At 36.9% G+C, this 22,089-nt stretch overlaps 1 protein-coding gene across 7 annotated transcripts in view; it reads right to left on the reverse strand.

Annotated features, from left to right (window-relative positions):
• Positions 1–22,089, reverse strand: part of LOC101443891 (zinc finger protein 596-like) — an 89,030-nt gene that overhangs the window by 40,782 nt on the left and 26,159 nt on the right. For 3 of the 7 annotated variants that reach the window (XM_058289612.1, XM_058289613.1, XM_058289614.1), the window contains 5 exons: positions 17,106–17,191; positions 9,500–9,626; positions 8,722–8,769; positions 8,036–8,127; positions 2,015–7,597 (listed from right to left, as the gene is read on the reverse strand). In XM_058289612.1, the coding sequence (XP_058145595.1) occupies positions 5,972–7,597; positions 8,036–8,127; positions 8,722–8,769; positions 9,500–9,626; positions 17,106–17,138 (1,926 nt within the window). In that variant the 5' untranslated portion in view covers positions 17,139–17,191 and the 3' untranslated portion in view covers positions 2,015–5,971. Of the gene's footprint in view, positions 1–2,014; positions 7,598–8,035; positions 8,128–8,599; positions 8,770–9,499; positions 9,627–17,105; positions 17,192–21,610; positions 21,682–22,089 lie in introns of those variants that run through there. The other 4 variants (XM_058289611.1, XM_058289610.1, XM_058289615.1 and 1 more) reach the window with 3 other exon arrangements.

Genomic DNA, 22,089 nt, shown 5'->3' on the forward strand with positions numbered 1-22,089 from the left:
TATTGTTAAATAGAACTGAGTGTTCCAAGCAGGGCACCATGTAAAATGACAGCTTCCCACCAAACTGAGAGGGATACATCAAAACAAAGAAAGGCTCAGACAAGTCAAGCTTAGTGGACAAAGAACATTTTATAGGGGGCTTATGTGGGGGCTCAAGCTTGATGGTCCAGAGGGGAGATCCCCTCTCTAACAGAATCTGAAACTGGTTATGGCCTAAATCCTGATCTGTGGCTGCAAGCAGAGAGAACATGACATTTCTGAAGCTTCAGCCACACTTGCCACAAAGCAAGAGGAATCTTTGATACCACATGTTTATGTGCAGATGGAGAGGGCATATGAGGAGGGAGCATGATTAAAAGTGCAGTGCTCCAGAGAGATAATCAATGCCCAGTGATTCATAGTATTTTCCAGCAGGGCAGAATTTACACATTCACAGGTACTGTGTAAAATAAGCATTTACCACGTTGGTCAGCAGGGCTGAAGTTACGACTCTATAATTCCTAAGGAAACTATTGATACAAAGGTGGTCAAGCAATTCACAGATCACATTATTCATAGGGGTTCTGGGAGAGAAGTCAAAGCACACATTTTCTTTATCTGTCATGAGCTCAGTTATTTCTCAAGGATTGCTGTATAACTATTAAGAAATGAAATGTTTCTGTGACTAGAAGGGGAAAGAAATGAAATGGTTGTGGGAAAAATTTAAACCCATATATGCTACAGTGAGAGCCAAAAATAGTATAAGACTTACAAAGGTAAATAGAAAAATAGAAAAATAACCTATTGTTCCCTTAAATGTAAATGAAATATACTCTCCTCTCAAAAGGAAGAGATTGCTAAAATGCATTAAAAAGCATGAACCAACTATATGCTGTCTGCAAGACACTTATGTTACATTCAAAATACAAATATGTTGAGGGTGAAAAGATGGAAAAAATATCATATAATTTGTCCCCAAAAAAGACTGAGGTGGCTATAATAATATAGGACAAAATAGTGTTTAAATAAAAAACATATATAAGGGTCAAAGATGGTCATTACATACTGATAAAGGGAACAATTCAACATGAAGTTATAACAATTATGAATATACATGCACCTAACAGCAGAAACCAAAAATATATGGAGCAAGTACTGACAGATTTGAAGAGAAAAATTAAAAGATCCACATTAATAGAAGAATTTGACACACCACTCTCAATAAGGGATAGACCATCTAATAAGAACATTAAGGTATTACAGGACTTGAATAAGATACATGCAACCAACTTGACCTAACAGACATATGTAGAACTCTGCATCTGGCAAAAAAAGTACATATTCTTCTCAAGTGCACATGGATCATTTTGCAGGCTAGACTATATACTGGGGTGCAAGTCTCAATGAGTTAAAAATTTTGAAATCATACAATGCATGTTCTCTGATCACAACAGAATGAAGCTAGAAATAAATAACAGAGAGAAAGCGGAAATGCACAAATATGTGGAAATTAAACAATATAATCTAAAACAACCAATGAGATAGAGAAAATCAGAAGCATAATTAGGAAATATCTTAAGGTGAGTGAAAATGAAAATAGTACATACCAAAACTTTTGGGATGCAGCAAAGTCAGTACTGAGAGGGGAATTTATAGCTCCAGATGCTTACATTAAAATGGAAAAAAGACTTCAAAGCAGACACATAACCACAAAACTGGTAGGTTGTGAAGAAGAGCAAACTAAACCAACAGCAAGCAGGAGGGAAATAATAAAGATAAGGACAGAGACAAATGAAATAGAAAACAATAGAGCATTAAAGAACCGTAAGTTCATTCTTTGTAAAGATCAATAAAATCAACAAACATTTAGTTAGACTGACAAAGAAAAGAGAGAGGATACAAATAAAGAAAATCAGAAATGAAAAGGGAGATAGTACTACCATCCTTAGTAAAACATAAAAGGGCCATAAGTGGATTCTATGGACAGATGTGTCTTAGTTTGCCATAGGCTGCTGATGCAAAATATCACAAATGGTTGGGTTTTATAATAAGAATTTTATTTAAGGGAAAAATTTACAGTTCTGAGGCTATGAAATGTCCAAATCAAGTTATCCACAGAGATGCATTTTTCACCAATATTAGCTACTGGTGACATTGCGGTTTTCCCACACAGCAAAGCAAAATGGTCACCATTCTCTCTCCAGCTCCCTACATTCACTTACAGAACCTACCATCACATGGAGCTCACCTGTGGACAAGCAGTCACAGGGATTCTCTCTTTCAAGGCCTCCTCTCCAGTCTTGGCTGCTTTGCTTTCTTCCAAATGTCATGTTATAATGCATATGTCTGATCTCTTTGACCATGAACTGTTCTGTGGGCCATCCTCTTGTGAGTGTTGTATTTAAATTTTGAATGCTAGTGATCCTCAAGCTGTCCCTCATATGGCAGGAACAAAAACGACACTTTTTCTCTGTCTCATTTACATAAGGTCTAGCCTAAGGACAGAATTCCAAACTGTGTCACATTTCAGTGATGTACTCCAACCAAAAGGGCTTGACACAGGAAGGGAATAGTTCACAAACTTAATCTTTTCCTTTCTGGGGTGCATAAAGGAACTTCAAACACGTCACGGATGTAAGACAATACAATAAATAATGTAGATGAAAAAGATAAATTCTTAGAAACATAAACTACCTACATTGTCTGAAGAAGGAATAGAAGATCTAACAAATCAATGACAAAGAGATTGTATCCATAATCAAAATGTCCCCAAAAAAGAATAGTTCAAAAGAGCACATGGGTTCACAGGAAAATTTTAACAAATATTTAAAGAAGACATCTTTAAATCTGCTCAAACTCTTCCAAAAACCTGAAGAGGAGGGAAAACTACCTAACTCATTCCATGAGGCCAGCATTACCTTAATAGTTAATCCAGATAAAGATAACACATAAAAGAAAAACCAGAGAAAAAAATCTCATTAACTTAAAAGTAAAAATTCCCAACAAAATACCACCAAACTGAATCCAGCAGCATATTTTAAAAATTATACATGATGAATGATGAAGTGGTAATCATCCCTGATATGCAAGTTTGGTTCAACATGAGAAAGTCAATTAATTTTATCCACCACACTACCAGAAATAAAGAAAATGCCCACATGATCATCTCAATCAAAGCAGAAAAAGCATTTGAAAAATACAGCACCCTTTGTACATAAAAACACTTAGAACACTAGGAATAGGAGGAAACTTCCTCCACATGAAAAGGGCACATATGAAAAACCCACAGCTAGCATCCTATTTAGTGGTGAAAAACTGAATACTCTCCCTCTAAGATCAAGAACAAGACAAGGATGTACACTTTATCCACTGTTGTTCAATATTGCACTAAAGTTTTGCCACAGCAATGAGGCAAGAAAAAGAAATAAGGACTTCCAAATTGAAAAAAAAAAAAGTAAATCATTTCCTATTTGCACTTGATATCACTGTACATCCAGTTAATCCTGAAAAATCTACAACAAAATTCCTAGAAAATATGAATTCAGCAGAATGTCAGGGTAGCTCAAGAGGCAAAAATCACTAGTGCTTCTATATACAATGAACAATTGGAAGAAGAAAAAAACCCATTCAAAGTAACAGATTAAAAAATCAAATGTAAAAGAATATATAAACCAAGTATAAAAAGGACTTCTAAACAGAATACAATAAAATATTGCTAAAAGAAATTTTAAAAGATCTAAATAAATGGATGGCTATTCCATGTTCATGGATTGGATATCAACCTGTTGTCAATACTGCCCAAGGTAATTTGTAGATTCAAAGCATTTCCAATTAAATAAAATACAATCAAGTTTATTTTCAGAAATGGAACAGAAAATCATAAAATTTGTAAGGATGGATAATGGGCCCTGAGTAGCTAAAGCCATCTTTAAAAAGAAAACTAAAGTTGGAGGACTCACATTTCCCAATCTTAAAAGGTATAACAAAGGCATGATAATCAAAAGCCGATGGTAATGTCACAATGATATATAGAATAATGACATCAAATTGAGATCTCAGAATTCAACCCTCACATTTCTGGCCAACCAGTTATTGGCAAGGTGGAAAAGACTTCTCAATAGGTAAAGAATTGCCTCTTAAACAAATGGTGCTGGGAAAACTAGACCACCATGAGTTAAAAATAGACCTTTATTTCACACCATATACAAAAATAAACTCAAAATTATATGATTCCATTTAATATGTAAATATAAACCAACTTATAAAGATGAAGTTGGATTAGGAATTATGTAGGGCTGTGGAAGGATAGAGGGATTGTGAGGTCATTTCAAAGGGGTGTGGAGTTTTCCTTTTTTGAGTAATGAAATTGTTCTAAAACTTTTTTGATGAAGACACAACATTCTGATTATACTAAAACCCATTGATTATATACTTAGGGTAGATTGTATGGTATGTAAATACATCTCAATAAAACTGCTTTAAAATAAATATGGAAGAATACCCAGAAAGAGCAGCTATATACAGCAGGGGAAGCACAGAGAGATTGAGATGTGATAAATTTCTATTTTTTGCCTTTTTTATTATCATTATTGAAATAATGAAAATGCTCTAATAATGACTGAAATGAATATACAATTATGTGATTATGTCAAAAACCATTGACTGTACACTTTGGATGGACTGTATGCTTTTCTAATATGTATCAAAAAAATTTATTTGTTCTAAAACTTAACTGTAAGATTTCCATGTTTGCACATTCTGGATGCCAAGGACAGAATTTCCAAATATCGACCATCAGAATTGCATTGACTATGGGCATTGAAGGTTCTGGATTCTATCAGGTATTTTATTATTAATAAGATGATTATTGCAGTGCATTTTATCTGTATACTTCCTACAGGGAAACTAGCCATGGGAAGTATGAATGATCTGGATCTCTTCCTATTACAGAGAATGACTGAGTACATGATTCTCATGCCCAATGATAAAGATCCTAGTCACTGAGTTGAAGTATTGTTTCCTTTAAGATTGGGAACAAAGAGGCAAAATGTGTTCCTCCCCTTCAGTTATTTATTCACTGGCCCAGAAAAGGCAAATAAATATATTCATCTATGTGGGAAAGATGTCAAAATCACAGACTTCACACATTCTTCTATCCCCAAACCTGTAAACATTTTCCACAGTCGATATTCATAAAATCAGCAGGCACCTCAAACAATATTCCTCAGAGTAACACAATTACTGATGCACACATCCTCCCCAATCTCTGAATAAATGATTTCCCATGATTTTTAATTGACTGCATTCTCCACCATGAATTTTCTGGAAATCCCTGAAGGGATGTCATCCTCCTAATAGAGACTTTTCACTCTTATTTAATGTTTTGTGGTTATTCTTAAATGGTGTTTCCTTTAGCACACTAAGACTTAGCTTCAACTGAATGGTACTGCACAGTGATTACAGACCTATTATTTCACTATTGTGGAGTTCACTCAATTAATTTAGAGGATAAATTAGGAATTAAGGCAATCCCACATTGAGTACAGGTGTAGACTTCCTAACGTGATTTCTCTGGTGAGCTTATCAGAGTGGTAGAAAAGTCTTCTCCAATTCCATTATATTTATATTATGCATTCTCTCACATGGTATATCATCTATCTACGTAGGGCTTTGCTATTTAGATGGCATGTATATGGATTCTCCACCAGTAGGAAAGTTATTAGATTATCTGAAGTAGTATGGATGACTACAGGAGCTACTAAAGATTAAAAACTGTTTATTCACTGTGTGAGTTCTTTTCTATGTTTAAAGGTTAAATCTATGACTGAAGTCTCTTTCATATCCAAAACTATTATACTGTTAGTTTTTACATTTAAAGTAAGAATACTGACTAATGGATTTGTCCAATTTTTGGCATTCAAAGGGATTCTCTTTAGTTGAGTAATCTCCTGTTGTTTAAGGCTAGAAAAATAAATGTTCTCCCATACATATATTATGGTTCCTGTCCAACATGAATTCTCTCATGATTCCTGAGGCCAGAACTAAAAGTGAAAGCTTTCCCACATACACAACATTCATAGGATTTCTCGCCAGTGTGAGTTCTCTCATGTAGTTTAAGGTAAGAGGATGTAGCGAAGGCTTTCCCACAGAGATGGCATTCATGTGGTTTTTCTCCAGTGTGACTTCGCTCATGTTTTTTAAGGGAAGAGGATACAGCAAAGGCTTTCCCACAGAGATGGCATACATGTGGTTTCACTCCAGTGTGAGTTCTCTCATGTAGTTTAAGGTAAGAGGATGTAGCGAAGGCTTTCCCACAGAGATGGCATTCATGTGGTTTTTCTCCAGTGTGACTTCGCTCATGTTTTTTAAGGGAAGAGGATACAGCAAAGGCTTTCCCACAGAGATGGCATACATGTGGTTTCACTCCAGTGTGAGTTCTCTCATGTAGTTTAAGGTAAGAGGATCTAGTGAAGGCTTTCCCACAGAGATGGCATTCATGTGGTTTCACTTCAGTGTGCTTTCTCTCATGTTGTTTAAGGTAAGAGAATGTATTGAAGGCTTTCCCACAGAGATGGCATTCATGTGGTTTCATTCCAGTGTGAGTTATCTCATGTTGTTGAAGATATGAATGTTGACTGAAAACTTTCTTGCATATATGACATTCATAGGATTTCTCTCCACTGTGAGTACTTTCATGTTGTTTTAGAGAAGATGATTGAATGAAGGCTTTTCCACAAAAATGGCATTCCTGCAGTTTTTCTCCAGTGTGACACCTCTCATGTTGTTTAAGGGAAGAGAATGTAATGAAGGCTTTCCCACAGAGATTACATTGATGGGGTTTCTCTCCAGTGTGAGTTTTCTCATGTTGTTTTAGTTTAGATAGCTGAATGAAGGCTTTCCCACAAAGATGACATTCATAGGGTTTCTCTCCAGTGTGAGTACTCTCATGATACTTAAGGGAAATATAATAACTAAAGGCTTTCCCACACAGATGGCATTCATGTGGTTTTTCTCCAGTGTGACATCTTTCGTGTAGTTTAAGGTAAGAGGATTTAGTGAAGGTTTTCCCACAGAGATGGCATTCATGTGTTTTTTCTCCAGTGTGCCATCTCTCATGCTGTTTAAGGTAAGAGGATCTAGTGAAGGCTTTCCCACAGAGATGGCATTCATGTGGTTTTTCTCCAGTGTGACACCTCTCATGTTGTTTAAGGGAAGAGGATCTAGTGAAGGCTTTCCCACAGAGATGGCATACATGTGGTTTTTCTCCAGTGTGACATCTCTCATGTTGTTTAAGGGAAGAGGATGTGGTGAAGGCTTTCTCACATACATGGCATTCATGGGTTTTCTTTCCAATGGAAGTCACATAGTCTTGTCTGAGGTCAGAGTGTTGGATAAAATTTTTAGCACTTTCGTAGCATTCACTTGATTTACTTCTATGGTGATGATGCTTATGTTCTTTAAAATACGAATAGCCACTGAGGACTCTTGCAGATGGTTTCCTGAAATTGGATTTCTTTGTTTTGTGAATCATGGCATATTGGCTCACTGTGGATGGGTGAGAGGAATCTTCTTGGAAAGAAGTACACTTAAAGGAATTCTTTTGGGTGTGAGAGCTGTGCTGTGGGGAATTAGATGAGAGACTGTAAAACTTTTATCCATTTACATGAATTCCTTCATTTCCCTACATAGGAAACTTAGACTAATCCACTAGTGGTAGTCTCCAATTAAAATATCTGCCATGTTGGTTTCATATAAAAATTATTCTACTCCATACACAGATTTTCTCTAATATAACAATCTAATTGCAGAGGTACCAGATCACTTTTGAGTTTCATGATGTTTCAAGATCTGTTTGTACAATTTGTTTTTCATGTGACCTAAGATTAGAGTTTGTATTTAAGTTAATTTTTACCTAAAATTCAAACTATCACAGCTTTTTGCTGGGTTAGAACTTAATCCAAACATTAATTACAAATTCATTATTTTACTGAATTCCTAATTTATTCTATCCCTAGGTATCTATTTGGAATACTAGGTTTCACAAAATTGAGCTTACCAATGACATAAGCTTAGAAGTGTCTTTCCTACAGGTAGGTTGATTGAGTAACATTTCTATGATTTCCCATGTTTTAAAGGCACATTTCCTCCCTGTAGTAATTGGGAAAAAAGCAGAATAAGTTGCTAGAATAGTACTAGGGGAAGAGAAGTTTAGAAAGTTCCAAGTATCCCTTTCAGTATGTTTCCCACATTCACAATCAGCTGGGAAATAATATCAAAGAAATGAATATTTTAGGGATAAGTATTCATAAGTAAGATAATTGTAGGACATTACAGTTAGAAAAAATTTTGAGGCATGGAATATGAGAAAAAAATTGGAATGTCTGGGGGGTAAAAAAAAAAAAAGGGAAAAATCTTCCAAGAATAGGACCAGAACAAGGATTATTATGTGAAGGAGTAATCGCAATAACAAATGAATATCCCTTTCCTAATGCCAATGACACTCAATAAAGCTTGAGAAGTGTATGGAACAAACACATGTGACTAAAATTTCCCCAATATCCTCATCTACACTTTAGAAATAAAAACTCATATCAGGAACACTGAAGAAATCATTACTCACTTAAGGAATCCTGAAGTTAAAAAATATTCAAGCATTCATGAGACCCCTCTTCTAATGCACAGGTCTTTAGAGCTCATGTGGATACTGGTATTGAGGAAAAGCTATTCTTTCTCTCCACATACCTTCCTGTTCCAACTCGGAAAGCACATCTGTTTTGCAGACTTGACATCCTGTTTGTATGAAAATAAGTTACCTGGGTTTTGAGTTATGAAAGTAACATGGCATGATCATGATGCATATCACAAGTTATCAAAAAAAACAAGTGAAGCACTGAGGGTCACAATGCAATAATGACTTGAACTTAGATTATAGACAATATTTCAACAAAAACTATCTCTTGACCTTTTATTTATTTCAATAAGGACCACTGGTTGTTGTTACTTAGGCACTGTAAAAAGAGACTACATAATTGTCTATTTCTAAATAGAGAGAAATACGTTTCCAAAGTGAATGAATATTATGTTAAAAAATAATCCAACTAAAATAAATTCCAACAGAATGATTTAAATTTTATATGGAAAAGGATATATGCAATGTTTTTACTACTATGTTCTGTACCCTCAGCATAGCCCTTGGAGGACAATACATAATTTCTGCACAGCCCTGAGTGCTGGAAATTGAGATCAAGAAAGACATTAAATTGTGGTCATGAAGATTAAATTCTATTGGGGTGAACTAGATGTAAATAAAAAATGAGGAAAAAAATTCATTTTGGGATTTTTTTAGTACAATAGAAATTCATTAAAATTATATAAAAATATAATGTTAAAGATGATAAAATTTGGAAAAACTGATTTGGATATCTCAATTAAAAATGGAAGATTATGATAAATATATAGGTAGATAAATTAGACAGATGATAGATAAAAAATAGATGTAGATACATTTTGAGAGTCTCACCTACTGAGACCAGGTTATTGATATTCTCCAGCATCACTTCTCTGAACAGCTTTCTCTGGGATGTGTCTAGCAGGTCCCATTCTTCCTGGGTGATGTCTACAACCACATCCTTGAAGGTCACTAACTCCTAAAACATCACAGAAATTTCTGTTCACACAGGGTTATCCTTACCAATGTCTTGAGTGGGATGTACAAAATAATAGCACTAAAGAGGCATAAAATGTGTATATAAAACTTAAAACGTGTATGTGGTAACAGTAATATCATTATCAATGCTGAACTGCCACCTGCCTGTCAGATGCACTCACAGACACACACTCTGAATTCACTGTAAAAGAAAATCACATGACATAGGGTGTGATATAACCTGGAAATATCCCAATAAACTTGTAATTATGCCTTCTTGCTGCTCATTACAAAGCTTTCATTTGAGCATTCTTAACTAAATCAATCTTGCTCAACAATTTTAAGTAAATGCATAGACTTACTATAAGGCAAACAATATCCATGATATATATCATTTTTAAAAATGAGTACGGTTAGATTACTCTCCTATATAGATGAGGTCATTTTTCTTATTTATAAAATCATTTGGCCCTTGCCGATTTCCAGCTTCATTCCACTGTGTTCAGAGAAGTTATTTTGTATGATTTCAAACTTGCTGAATTCATTGAGACTTTCTCTGCAGCACAGCATTTGGTTTATCTTGGAGAATGATCCATATGTGCTTGAGAAGAATGTATATCCTGCTGTACTTGGGTTTATTGTTTTATGTATGTCTATTAGGTCCAGATACTCTAATATATTGTTCTAAGTCTTTGTTTCTTTATTGATTCTATGTGGAGATGTTGTCTAATTGTGATAATAGTGTATTAAAGTCCCCCACTATAATTGTAGAGGCATCTATTTTTCCACTTACATTTTCTGGTGTTTTACTCATGTATTTTGAGGTGCCCTGATTAGGTGCAGAAATGTTTATGATTGTTCTTTCTTCTTGAAAGATGGCCCCTTTTTCTAATGTGTGGTGTCCATCTTTGTGTCTCATAATAGTTTTTCATTTAAAGTACATTTTTTTTGTGATATTATTATAGCTACTCCTGCCCTTTTATGGTTGTTTACTTTACAGCATATACATGCGTAATATTTCCTTATCGATTCTGCCAATCTGTGTCTCTTGACAGGTGAGTATAATCTATTGACATTCAGTGTTATTACTCTCAAGGAATTACTTACAGTAGCCATATTTTCTTTGCATTTCTGTATGTCATATGTTACTTTTATTTCATCTTTTTAGTTGTTCTCACACTCTTCTCCATCCCTGTCCCTCCTGTTTTGTTTTTTTTTTAACTTTCTTCCTGTACAACTCCCTTTAGTACTTCTTGAAAGGCGGGTTTCTTATTGGCATACTCTCTTAATTTCTGTTTATTCATGAATATTTTGAACTCTCCATCATTTTTGAATGCCAGCTTTGCTGGATAGAGTATTCTTTGCTGGAAATTTTTTCTTTTAGTATTTTGACTATGTCATACCACCGCTTTCTTGCCTCCATGGTTTCAGATGATAAATCAGCACTTAATCTTAGTGAGCTTCCCTTTTATGTGATGGTTCTCTTTTCTCTTGCTGCCTTCACTATTTTCTCTTTGCCGTGAGCATTGGATAATTTGACAAGTATATATATTAGCTAGGCCTGCTGGAATTTATACTCTTTGGGGGGTATTGCCCTTCCTGGACATATACGCCCATCTTCTTCAATAAGTTTGGGAAGTTTTCAGCCATTATTTCCTCCAACTCCTCTTCTGTCCGGTTTCCTTTCTCTTCCCCTACTGGGATGCCTATAATGCATAAGTTTGTGAATTTTGCATTGTCATTCAAATCCTTAAAGACCTGCTTGATTTTTTCTACCTTTTAACCTATCAATTCTACTGTCTGTTTGATTTCAGATGTACTGTCTTCCACAACAATAATTCTTTGCTCTGCCTGTTTAAATCTGCTGTTATTTGCTGAGTGTATTTTTGATTTATTGGATTGTGCCATTCATCATCATATCCATTATCTTTTTGTGTATATTTACTATTTCTTCAGTATGCTCTCCAAGTGTTTTCTTAATATCCTTAATAACTTCCTTCACTTCATTAAGTTGGTCCATGATATTTGTTTGGAGAGCTTTGTTTAGTTGTTTGATGTGCTCCCCTTCCTGGCTTTTAGTTTGTTTACTGGATTGGGCATGTCTTCCTGATTATTAGGAAGTTTTGTAATTTTTTGTTGCTTTCTGGTCATCATTTTATCTGGATGGGTTTCTTCAGTTAATTATCTTCTCTGTCTAGTTTCAGGGTTTATTTAAGTGCTGTTTGTGTGTGTGTGTGTTAAGTCTTCTCTTTGACACTTTGTTCTTCTTAATCTATTTCCTTGATGTTCTGTAAGTTCCCATGAAGGAAAATGATTAAGGCCAGGGAAAGCAAGAGGTAAGAAAAGAAGAAGTATAACACAATTATTGATACTAAATATCAGCAGAACCATGTAAGACCTAGAAGAATGAATATTAAACTCACATTAGCAGTGTAGAGTTATAGGAATAAAAAAGTGGAGTGCCTACAATGAAATGGGAAACTGAATATTGAGAAGAATGTAGTATGAATTAAAAGGCCACCATGATGAGAAGAGAGGGAAAGAGAAAAGAAAGGACAATAATAGAGTTAATAAAAGATAGAAAACAGAATAGAAGTGTTAGAAATAAAAAGCCAGGAAAAAAACTGATGGCTAAACAAAGACTGGTGGAATGTAAGAGCAACAAAGAAGGTGGAATATAGAAAAATGCAAGAAGGAAAAGAGATAGATAGCACTGGTAGCCAAAATCAGTACATACAGAAAATAGGAACTAGAGGATGAGGAAGCACAGCAAACAAGACACAAGGAGCACCTAACTGGAAAAAAAAAAAAAAAAAAAAAGAATGTGTGGGGGGATAAATAGGAAGGAAAATTAAGAAAACAAACAGAAAACAAAACTCAGACAAGCCCACAAGCAAGGAGTCGACCAAACATTAAGAAAAATCAGCTTCCCTCCCACACCCCTGGGGAGCCTGTCTGGTGGCTAGTGTTCACCAATCAATCACCCTGCAGCTTTCTCACTGCAGACCTTAGTCTTGAGTAAACCCAAGCCAAATTTTGTAACAAATGTAATCTCTCTTTTCTTTTAGGAAAAATAAGAGACTGAAGGGAAGCTAATACAAGGATAATGTCTATGTTTCCCCTGTCTCAAAGTATCTGCCAGATATTTAATATCCCAGTCACTACTCTAAGAAGAGCCAGGAACTGAACCAAGACTTTGCACTTTCAAGGCTGAAACTCCTTGACTGAGCCACACCCTTCTTCTGGGTCAATTATAATGTTGAGAAAAACTCTTAGAAACTGTAAGAAGGAAGAGCTACTGGTTTAAGGTGTTTGATGGGGGGCATCTGGCACAGGGTGCACCTGGGGCAGTCTTTTAGGGAGAGTGTGAGTGCTCATCATGTCATAATGTGTTACATAAGCAGGTGGAGGCCCATACAATGAGTGGGGAGGTGTTATGCCCCCATAATGGTGAGGCCTGATGTTCTCAAACAGAGTGGAGGGTGTCTCTCAAGAGCATGGGTGGCTCCCTATGGGGGAGGACAGACTATTGTGTTAACCCCTCAGTATTGTTGCAAGTATCTATGAATCTTGTCCTTCAAGCAGTGAAGCTTGGTTGTCATTGGGGGCCCCAAGGATAGGGGAGAGAGGAATAGAATAGTTGTAAGATGGGGTAGCTAGGGGGCAATGGCATCATCCTGCAATGAAGGATACAGGACAAGTTAAAATATCACCAAAAATTTCTAAAGATGTATAGTCTAAAATGTAAACCATAATGTAAACCATACTGTAACCAAAAACATATAAAAGTGTAAAGTCTAAAATGTAAACCATAATGGAACCATGGTTAGTAGCTATGTTTCAATATCTGTACATGAGTGACAGGAAATGTAACCTTCACATGTAAAAAGATCATCATTGGGAAGGGGGAAAAGTGTTTCATGTTGGGTATATGGGTGTCCCCTATATTCTATATGTGGCTTTACTGTGACATAAAACATTTTTGAAGACATATTAAAAAAAAGAATGTAGACACTGAGGAAGAAATGGAAGAGATTACCTTGCCACTGTAGATACAGGGCAATGCCTATTAAAGCGATGAGAGGGAAAACATCACAAAAGTTTTTTATTATATTTTTATTTTTTAATACCCCAATTAATTTTTTAATTTTAGTTTTTCTAAATTATTATGTATTCTATTTCTAATCTTTAAACCTACCAGTATTATATCATTTTCCTATTAATTATATTTGACAATATACTAGACTTCATTTTTTAAGAAGTTTTGGATCACAGCGTGGTTCAACTATGGCAGGGTAGGAGCACTAATGTGGCATATCATTGATGGGGGATGCATGGGTGTGAGAGAGTTCTCCAGGGCATGCATATAGGGTATATCGATATGGTTGTATGTTTGTTGGTATTGAGATAGGGGGTAGAGTTTCATATGACAACCAAGGGAGTGCTGAGTTCCCATTCTGGGAAACTGACACACTCCCCAATGGAGCAGCAACAATCCCCCAAGTACAAGGGCAAAGACCAGTGAAGGATTGTCCCTTGATACAAATTACTATGCTTATGAGCCTGTGTGATTGAAATTTCAACTAGGTCTAGAGCTGCCTGGTACCTAAGGGTTACCTCCTGAGAACCTCCATGTTGATCAAATGTGGTCAAACTCTAAGCCAAACTCACCATGTAAATACATTACCTTCCCCCAGCATGGTCCATGACACTGGGAATGAGGCTCACTGATACTGAGGGATTACCACCAAACATCAGCTGATGATGTAACTAGAAAAATACCTTGAATAAAAGGGGGAAATGGTAGACAAATGAGTTTGTAAGCCTCAGAGACTTCAAAATGAGTCAGGAGGTCATCCAAGGGGTCTTCCTTATGCAAATCTCAGCAGGATCTCAGAGACAGTCAAAGTAAGCATAATCCCAGGTAACAGTTCTCCAGAGGGCTATAGAGGCACCTATGTCCTATGGTAATGACAGATGAATCTGGAGTTCAATGCTTATCCAGGGGGCCCTACTTTGGAATTTTCACTCCTGAATGTGATGGGGTTGGAATCATATGTGATCTCTCTACACATGTCTCTTCTGTCACTGTTTTGAACCTCTGCTTTACACTGGGTTTGGTGTATGCTCAGGAGACTCGAATCTCTGAACTGTCCATGTCACAGGTGGGCCCTGAGCCTCAGCAGTGTTGCAATACCTATACTCTGGTTCATTGGACTTACCCAGGTCAGCTAACAGGGAGATGATGATGGTCAACTACCATACAAGGGAACCAAGACAGTCTACAGCTGCAAGCAAGAGAACTCCATCCATCAACCACATGGCACCTAAGGCCCCCTCTCAATTTAGAGATGGAGTGGGCATCACCATCCCAGCATCCTCAGGATGAAGGTATAAAATATGGATTAGAGTGAGCTTATGGGTATTCTACTATAGAATTATTGTGACTCTAGCAAAGGAAGAAAGTATATCACTGATGAGGGGACAATAGCCACAGGGGTTGCTGAAGGCAGGGAGAGGGAAAAAGAGGTGATATTGGGACGTTTTGGGACTTGGGGTTGTCCTCAATGATATTGCAGGGACAGATGCAGGACATGATATATCCTGCCATAACCCACTGACTTGGAGAGAGTGTAACTTTAAAATAAACTATGATCCATGCTTTGTAGCAATGTTCCCAAATGTCCTCATCAAATGCAATGAACGTACCATGGTAATGAAAGAATTTGTCAATTTTGGAGGCGTAGGTGGTATGAGGAGTGGGGTATATGGGAACTGCTTTTATTTTATAATATAACAATTTGTGTGATCCATGTACCTTTAAAAATGATAATAAAAAAGTTTAAAAATAAAATCATTTAAGAATATGGAATGCATTTTGACAAATGTCAATTAAGGTGTGAATTGCTTTCTATCTAAATTCAATTCAAATGTCTATTATTCATTAAAATCATGACAGGGAATCTTGAAGAAATGTCCAGAATCTTGCAACACTGAATAATTTTCAAATCAATAATCCTGCTTTCCTCAGTGCTACAAAACTCAGGTATTCCTTGTAATGTATAAATACAGATGGTTCCAGGTCACAAGCCAGGGACTCCTGAGACAGCTGTACTGATAGATGGCCTTAGACTGACCATTCCCATTGTAGGAGGCCTCCCAATCCTAATTTTTTTGGGGTGTACAAAGACCAGTTTTCATTGCCTCACTTTTATCTTCATTTCATCTGTCTGTGAAAGAGTAGAAGAATCCTGTTCACTACTTCTGACCTCTACAAATCTTAAAAAAATTTCACAGAGACATAAATTTTATTCCAACTATTAGCTTCTGAAACCACAGCCACAATGAAGGAAAAAATCATTCCTATACATGACATCCATTTATAAATTTTGAAAAATCTGATTTAGAAAATTGAAGTTGGGAAATTTGAACAAGATGTTAAGGGGAATTGAAGTTTTCAAAAAAGTACTTCAAGGGGAATGTATATGGAACAAGGAGTTGAGTTCCTGCCTACAACATGGAAAGCCCTGGGTTTGGTTCCCAGTGCCCCCCTAAAGGAGATGAGCAATACAGCAAGCTGTAATGATGAGTTGGAATAGCAACCTGAAACAACAGGATGATGCAATGAAGAAAAAATGATGCAATGGCCAGGCATGGCAAGCCGATGCAAAAAGATGATGCAATGAAGAGATACAAAGAGGAAATATAATGTGAGACAAGAAGCAGGAGAAGAGATGGCTCAAGCCATTGGGTATCTCCGTCCCAAATGGGTGGTGCTGGGTTCAGTTCCTGGTTCCTCTAAAATAGAAGATGAGTACACAATGAAAAGACACAGAGATACACAGTGAGTGCAAACAATGAGGGGAAATTAATACATACACTTTTAAAATCTTTTCAAAAAGTATTTCAAAATGTACAAATATATTCCATCAAAACTTGAAGAAAACTAAAATTGGGGAAAATAAATATATCATTCCTCATTTCCTTTAATTTACAAAACTTCTCATGTGCTTCTGACAAATATACCTACTCCCTATACTTCAGTACCTGTAATGTTGGATTGACTGAATGCACAGCTGAAGACTCAGCCTCCCTTCTGACTATAAACATCTCTTCTTACTCATCTCTGTCATCACTATTCATCACATGCCCAGGCCAATCTCAGGCACTAACATGATCCTTGGATTCATTATTTATCCAAAGAGCTCACGGGATGGGTGAGAAAAAGAAAACTTTTGCCATCTCCTCAGAGAATACACAGTCTTTATAGTAGCTTTAGCTAACTCTTGCAATTACCTTGGAAGATTACTCATTGACGAGGACCTAACTTACATAATTATTAAAGAGTCCTATATAAACTTAAGCTAAGATCCTTGAATAATTCCTGAGTACACTTGAAATATTTATACCAAGAAGAGAAATCTTCCCATCTGCTGGCAACTGAGGTCCAATTTCAGTTGAAGAAGAATTACATACTCACATGTGTTTGCATTGCCAAGACCTTAGCCGGCATCTATCTTCCTCTGGATTTTCACTCACAATCAGACAAGCAGAAGGAAAGCAAAGCTGAGAATGAGAAAGAAGTCTTAAGATTCAAGTCTTGACCACAATTTTCAGATCCCCCTGTCATGAATGCCCAACTTTTCATCTGGGAGTATTCCCTGCCCAAACAACAAAAGGAACATGAGGTATGCATGAGAGAAGAGAGGACTCTCCTCTCCCAGGGTCAAGATGTTGGAGGTTGTTTTTTCTCTGGCTAATAAAGACAGGATTATTTTCATATTATAGATAAGAACATGAAAATCCGTGAATTGTATTTATTAATTAGCCCATGATGTTTGGAGACTTTTAATTCATTGCTGATTCCAAAACATAGGAATCCCTGACCAACATCACAGCTGGAATTGGGTCCTCACTATAAAAGGAAGCAGATTAGAATATCTCAGTTATAATTATTACTGGTTTCTGCAATAGCATTCATTCTCTCACACACATTTCTGATTTCTGGATTCTCACTCCCTTCCTGCTCTACCATGAATCTGACCTTCTGGATACACTTGTCCTAAAACATCTTTACTCTTCCATATGTACAATGCAGACTACTCAACACTGAGTTTTATATTCCACCCAAATATATTTGGAAATCAACTAAGAAACTTAAGAATATACATTATTAAAATAAAAGGAAAAAGAAAAAAGGAATATATGTTATTATGAGGTATATCAGACCCAAGATTAACAAAGCCATTTGTACCTCGAGTCCAGGAAGAAAATGATTGTATTCAATGTTTGGAGAATTACATATTTTTAAAAATTTAATCTTCTCAGTGACCCAACTGATATAGGTTAATTTAGTCAGTTAACAAATGTCCTAAATGGAGGTTCTGAGAGCTGAAGTAAAATGACAAATTTATAGGGCCACTGAAAGATACAGCTAGAGTTTGAATTTTTTCTTTCTGTTTCCCAATTTCAAATCTCTTAGGGTTACATACCGCACCTAGGTATTACATGGAATGTCCCCTCTCATTTCAGTATTCAGGTCCTCACCCTATTGTCAAAACTTCCTCTTAATACAGTGTGCTATACTCACAACCATGAACAGCAAACCTGTTCAAGAAACTTTTGCATTGAACTTGTTACCAGATTTTCTCTATATTCTTCTCTAAGCTACAAGAAATGAATTTCAAGAGCAAGCTGGATTAGTTAGGCCAGTAACTTATTAAAGAATGGTGAGAAGAGAAATGGGATAAAATAACAGATCATGGGGGCCAAGTAAAGCGCAAAAGGTTGAAGAGTGCTAAAGAGGGTTGACCGACAATTTCCATTATACACTATAAATCCCCAGGTTTACTTGTGTATTAATCTAGGTGAGGGGTGAAGAAGGCCAGAACAGGGGTCAAAAGACAAGAGAGGGCCAGTATGGACTTTGCACTTGCTTTTGAACCATTAATTATTACACCTCTTTGCTAATGACAGGAGTCCCAGGTGTTTGCAGTTCTGATTACCCCACCCATCAATCTCCACGGAGGGATCAATGCTGAGGTCCCTGAAGAAGATCCAGGGCTTCTCCTGGCTTCCAGAGGAAATCTCATTCTGAATCGGATTCTTGCAGGTTTTTCCAGCAGCCATCTTGGTGGTACCAATATCTACATGTTTAATAGTCATGGTTTATCAGCCAAGTTCCAGATTTATTGATTACCTAAGTAGCCTCCTTCAAACCTATTTCCCAAACATTACCTTCCACCTCATATAATATTTACTGCCAGATGTATTCCAAGCAAGTATGCATATTTCAGCATATGTCTCATGAGAACGTTTTTTTTTAAATTTTACTTAGTTTTTCTTTTTAATAGATACTTAGATTATATAAATGTTACATAAAAATGTAGGAGATTCCCATATGTCCCACTCACAACAGCTCCCATATTTTCCCACATTAACAACATCCTTCATTAGTGTGATACATTTGATGCAATTGATGAACATATTTTGGAGCACTGACAATAACTTTGGATTAAAGTTGACTTTACAGTTTATTTACACTCTGTCCTACATAATTCTGTAAGTTATGGCAAGATATATAATGGACTGTAACTGTCATTGCAGTGTTATTCAGGACAATTCCAATGTCTCAAAAACACCCGTCTTTCCCTCTCCCATCCCTCAGATGCAGTGGCCACTGCATCCACAGCAATGATAAAATTTCTTCCATTGCTAAAATCACAATAGGTCTATAGTAGAATACCAGTAAGTCAATTTTAGTCCATAGTTCATTCCCCAATCCTGAGGATTCTGGGATGGTGATGTCTACTCCACTTCTAATTATGAGGGGGCTCTGATCCATTAGGGCTAGCGGATGGAACACTCTTGCTTGCAGTTACAGACTTTCTCAGTCCCTTGGTATGGAAATTGTTCATTGTCATCTCCTTGTCAGTTGTCCTGGGTGTGACCAATGAAATAGTTAAGTGTTGCAATTCCTTTGAGATTCAGAGCCCAGCTGTCACATGGAGAGCCCAAAGATTTAGGTCTCTGTGATGTACACCTACCAACTCTAATACTAATTATAGGTTCAAATAGAAGGACAGAAGAGCCATGTGTAGGGAAACCACAACTTAGCCCAACTCTATCTTCCTAGGGAACATAAATTCCAAAGTGGAGCACACGGGCAAGGCACCAAACTCCTGAGCTATCTGACCTAACTATAGTGTCTGGATGTCTTCAACATCTCAGGAGCCCTGCTATTTGGGATAGTATCCACTTTTGGCAGTCTATGAGATCCTGCTGAGATGGGCATAATCATAACCTCTGGAAGCATGTGCCAACATGCTTTGAACTCTCTTGGCCATATAAACTCATTTGTCTTTACCTTTTCCACCTTTTTGTAAAGGTCTTTTTCCAAGAGCAACATTTCTGATGCCACTGTATTTACCCTATGTGTCAATCAATATCTATTTTCCATATCTGTCCACATAGGAGACTCTAATTTTGTGTCATGTTTATTACTGCATGTCACACAGCACATTACTAAGCTCTTATTTTATGACTAAATACACAATCACAACTCATAGTGCTTTCAAATACACCTGGGAAAAAGACTATATTTTGATAATTAAGGCATTCTTCCATCTTCCATAATCACTTCAAGTCCTATGGTTTGAATACCACCTGTTCTCACATTTCACATTACTTTTACCAGATGAGATTAACATTGAAATAACCAGGTTAATGATGTAATTTTTAAAAATTACCTAAGCTTAGCACAACAATGTCTACAGATATCCCTGTATTCTATACCGATTAGTTACTCCTCTCTCATTGAAGGGATTTGTCACTTGTTAGAGTTGAATGTCTCCAACTGAAGTCCTGGCTTTCCTGTTTCTTTTGGAAATGAGTACCAGCAACTGCTCTCTCTTATCACAATCACCTCATCATTTAACCTTACAGTTTCTCTTCTATTATGAACCTAAGTGCCCCCTGTGCCTATTTCATCTCCTGTGCCTGATATCCTTTTGTTGTAGAAGCAGATAGGATTCAATGATCATATATTGAAGGCTAGGGGTCAGGAATATTCTGTGAAGGAAGATTTATTTTAACCAGTCAGGCCCAGTAGACTCCTGTCCAAAAAGCCAAAGCCTGATTATGAGCTTTAGATTATTTTTACATAAGAGATATACATGCTGGGGGCCAGGAGAGGTTTAGCCATTTGCTTGAATACCAGCTAAGCTTGAATTACCACATTGCCCACATTCCAGGTAAGCTTGAATTAACATATCACCCACATTCCAATTAAGCCTGAATTAACATATTGCCCACCCTACAGGTAAGACTGAATTAACATATTGCCCACAATCCATCTGGATGTAAACCTGAATACATATTCAATCTACATCCTTTCTGAATATTTAAAGCCTATAGGGCCTGTATTACTTAATTGGCTCTAGAAACTAGGCCCACTTGGATACAGAATTAGATAATTCTGAATTCATGTGCAGGCTATATTATATCCCCCCCTTTGAGGCCTTGCTTAAGTTTATTAAGCTTTGGCAACACTATTTCCAGAGTTATGAGGTGGGCCACTATTTGTGTTTTTACTGTATTATTTATTAAAGCATGTACTCTAGTTATGATTAAGGGGAGAAAGCAGGGAAGTATGATAAGAGTGAAGTAGGCTAGTAAGATAGGGAATAGACAGATCTGGAACCTGGCAGAGAGTCCATGTGGACATTAGTAACCCCAAGACGGCTGCTGGAAGACCCTCCCCCAAGATTCTGCCACTCAGAAGAAGGCTTCCTCTGGAACCAGGAGAAGCCCCAGATATTCCCCCAAGGACTTTATCACTGGACCCTCTTCGGAGATTGATTGAGGAAATAAGCAATCAAAGTGGTGAACAGTTGGAACTTCTCCCATGCCATTAGCAAGGGGTGGAATAATTAGGAGTTTAAAAAATGGCACCGGGCCCAAGTTCTGTCTCTCATGCACTCTTACCTCTGGACCCGGGCTCCGCTGCTTCTCCCCTGCTTGGATCACCATGCAAGTAAAACCTGGGCATTTATAACCTATAATGGAGAATTGTAAACTATAAATCAGCCCTCTTTATCACTTTTTAGCCCCATCCTCTCTACCTGTGACCCCTGCTCTATTATTTTCTCCCAGTTCTCTTCCCTCCCTACCTGAATAAATTACTGGCCTAAATCACCCAACATGCTCTTCAAATTCATTTCTCCAGCATAGTCAAAAAACCTAAATGATATCCAGTAACATATTTGGCTAGCCAGTCCAGGAGGTTATTGGTGAGTAAAACTATGACCTACTGCTTAATGCCTTTCTTTGGTTCTCTATTTTAAACAGGCTCACCTAGGAGTGCCCAAAGGTCATAATCCATGGAGGGAAGGGGACTGGAGCTCGGGAATTCTCCATTTCTGCACCACACACCCACTTATGAACTCGGACCCCAGCCAGGATGG

The sequence above is a fragment of the Dasypus novemcinctus genome, chromosome 28 (genome assembly GCF_030445035.2).
Source record: "Dasypus novemcinctus isolate mDasNov1 chromosome 28, mDasNov1.1.hap2, whole genome shotgun sequence".
Taxonomy (NCBI): domain Eukaryota; kingdom Metazoa; phylum Chordata; class Mammalia; order Cingulata; family Dasypodidae; genus Dasypus; species Dasypus novemcinctus.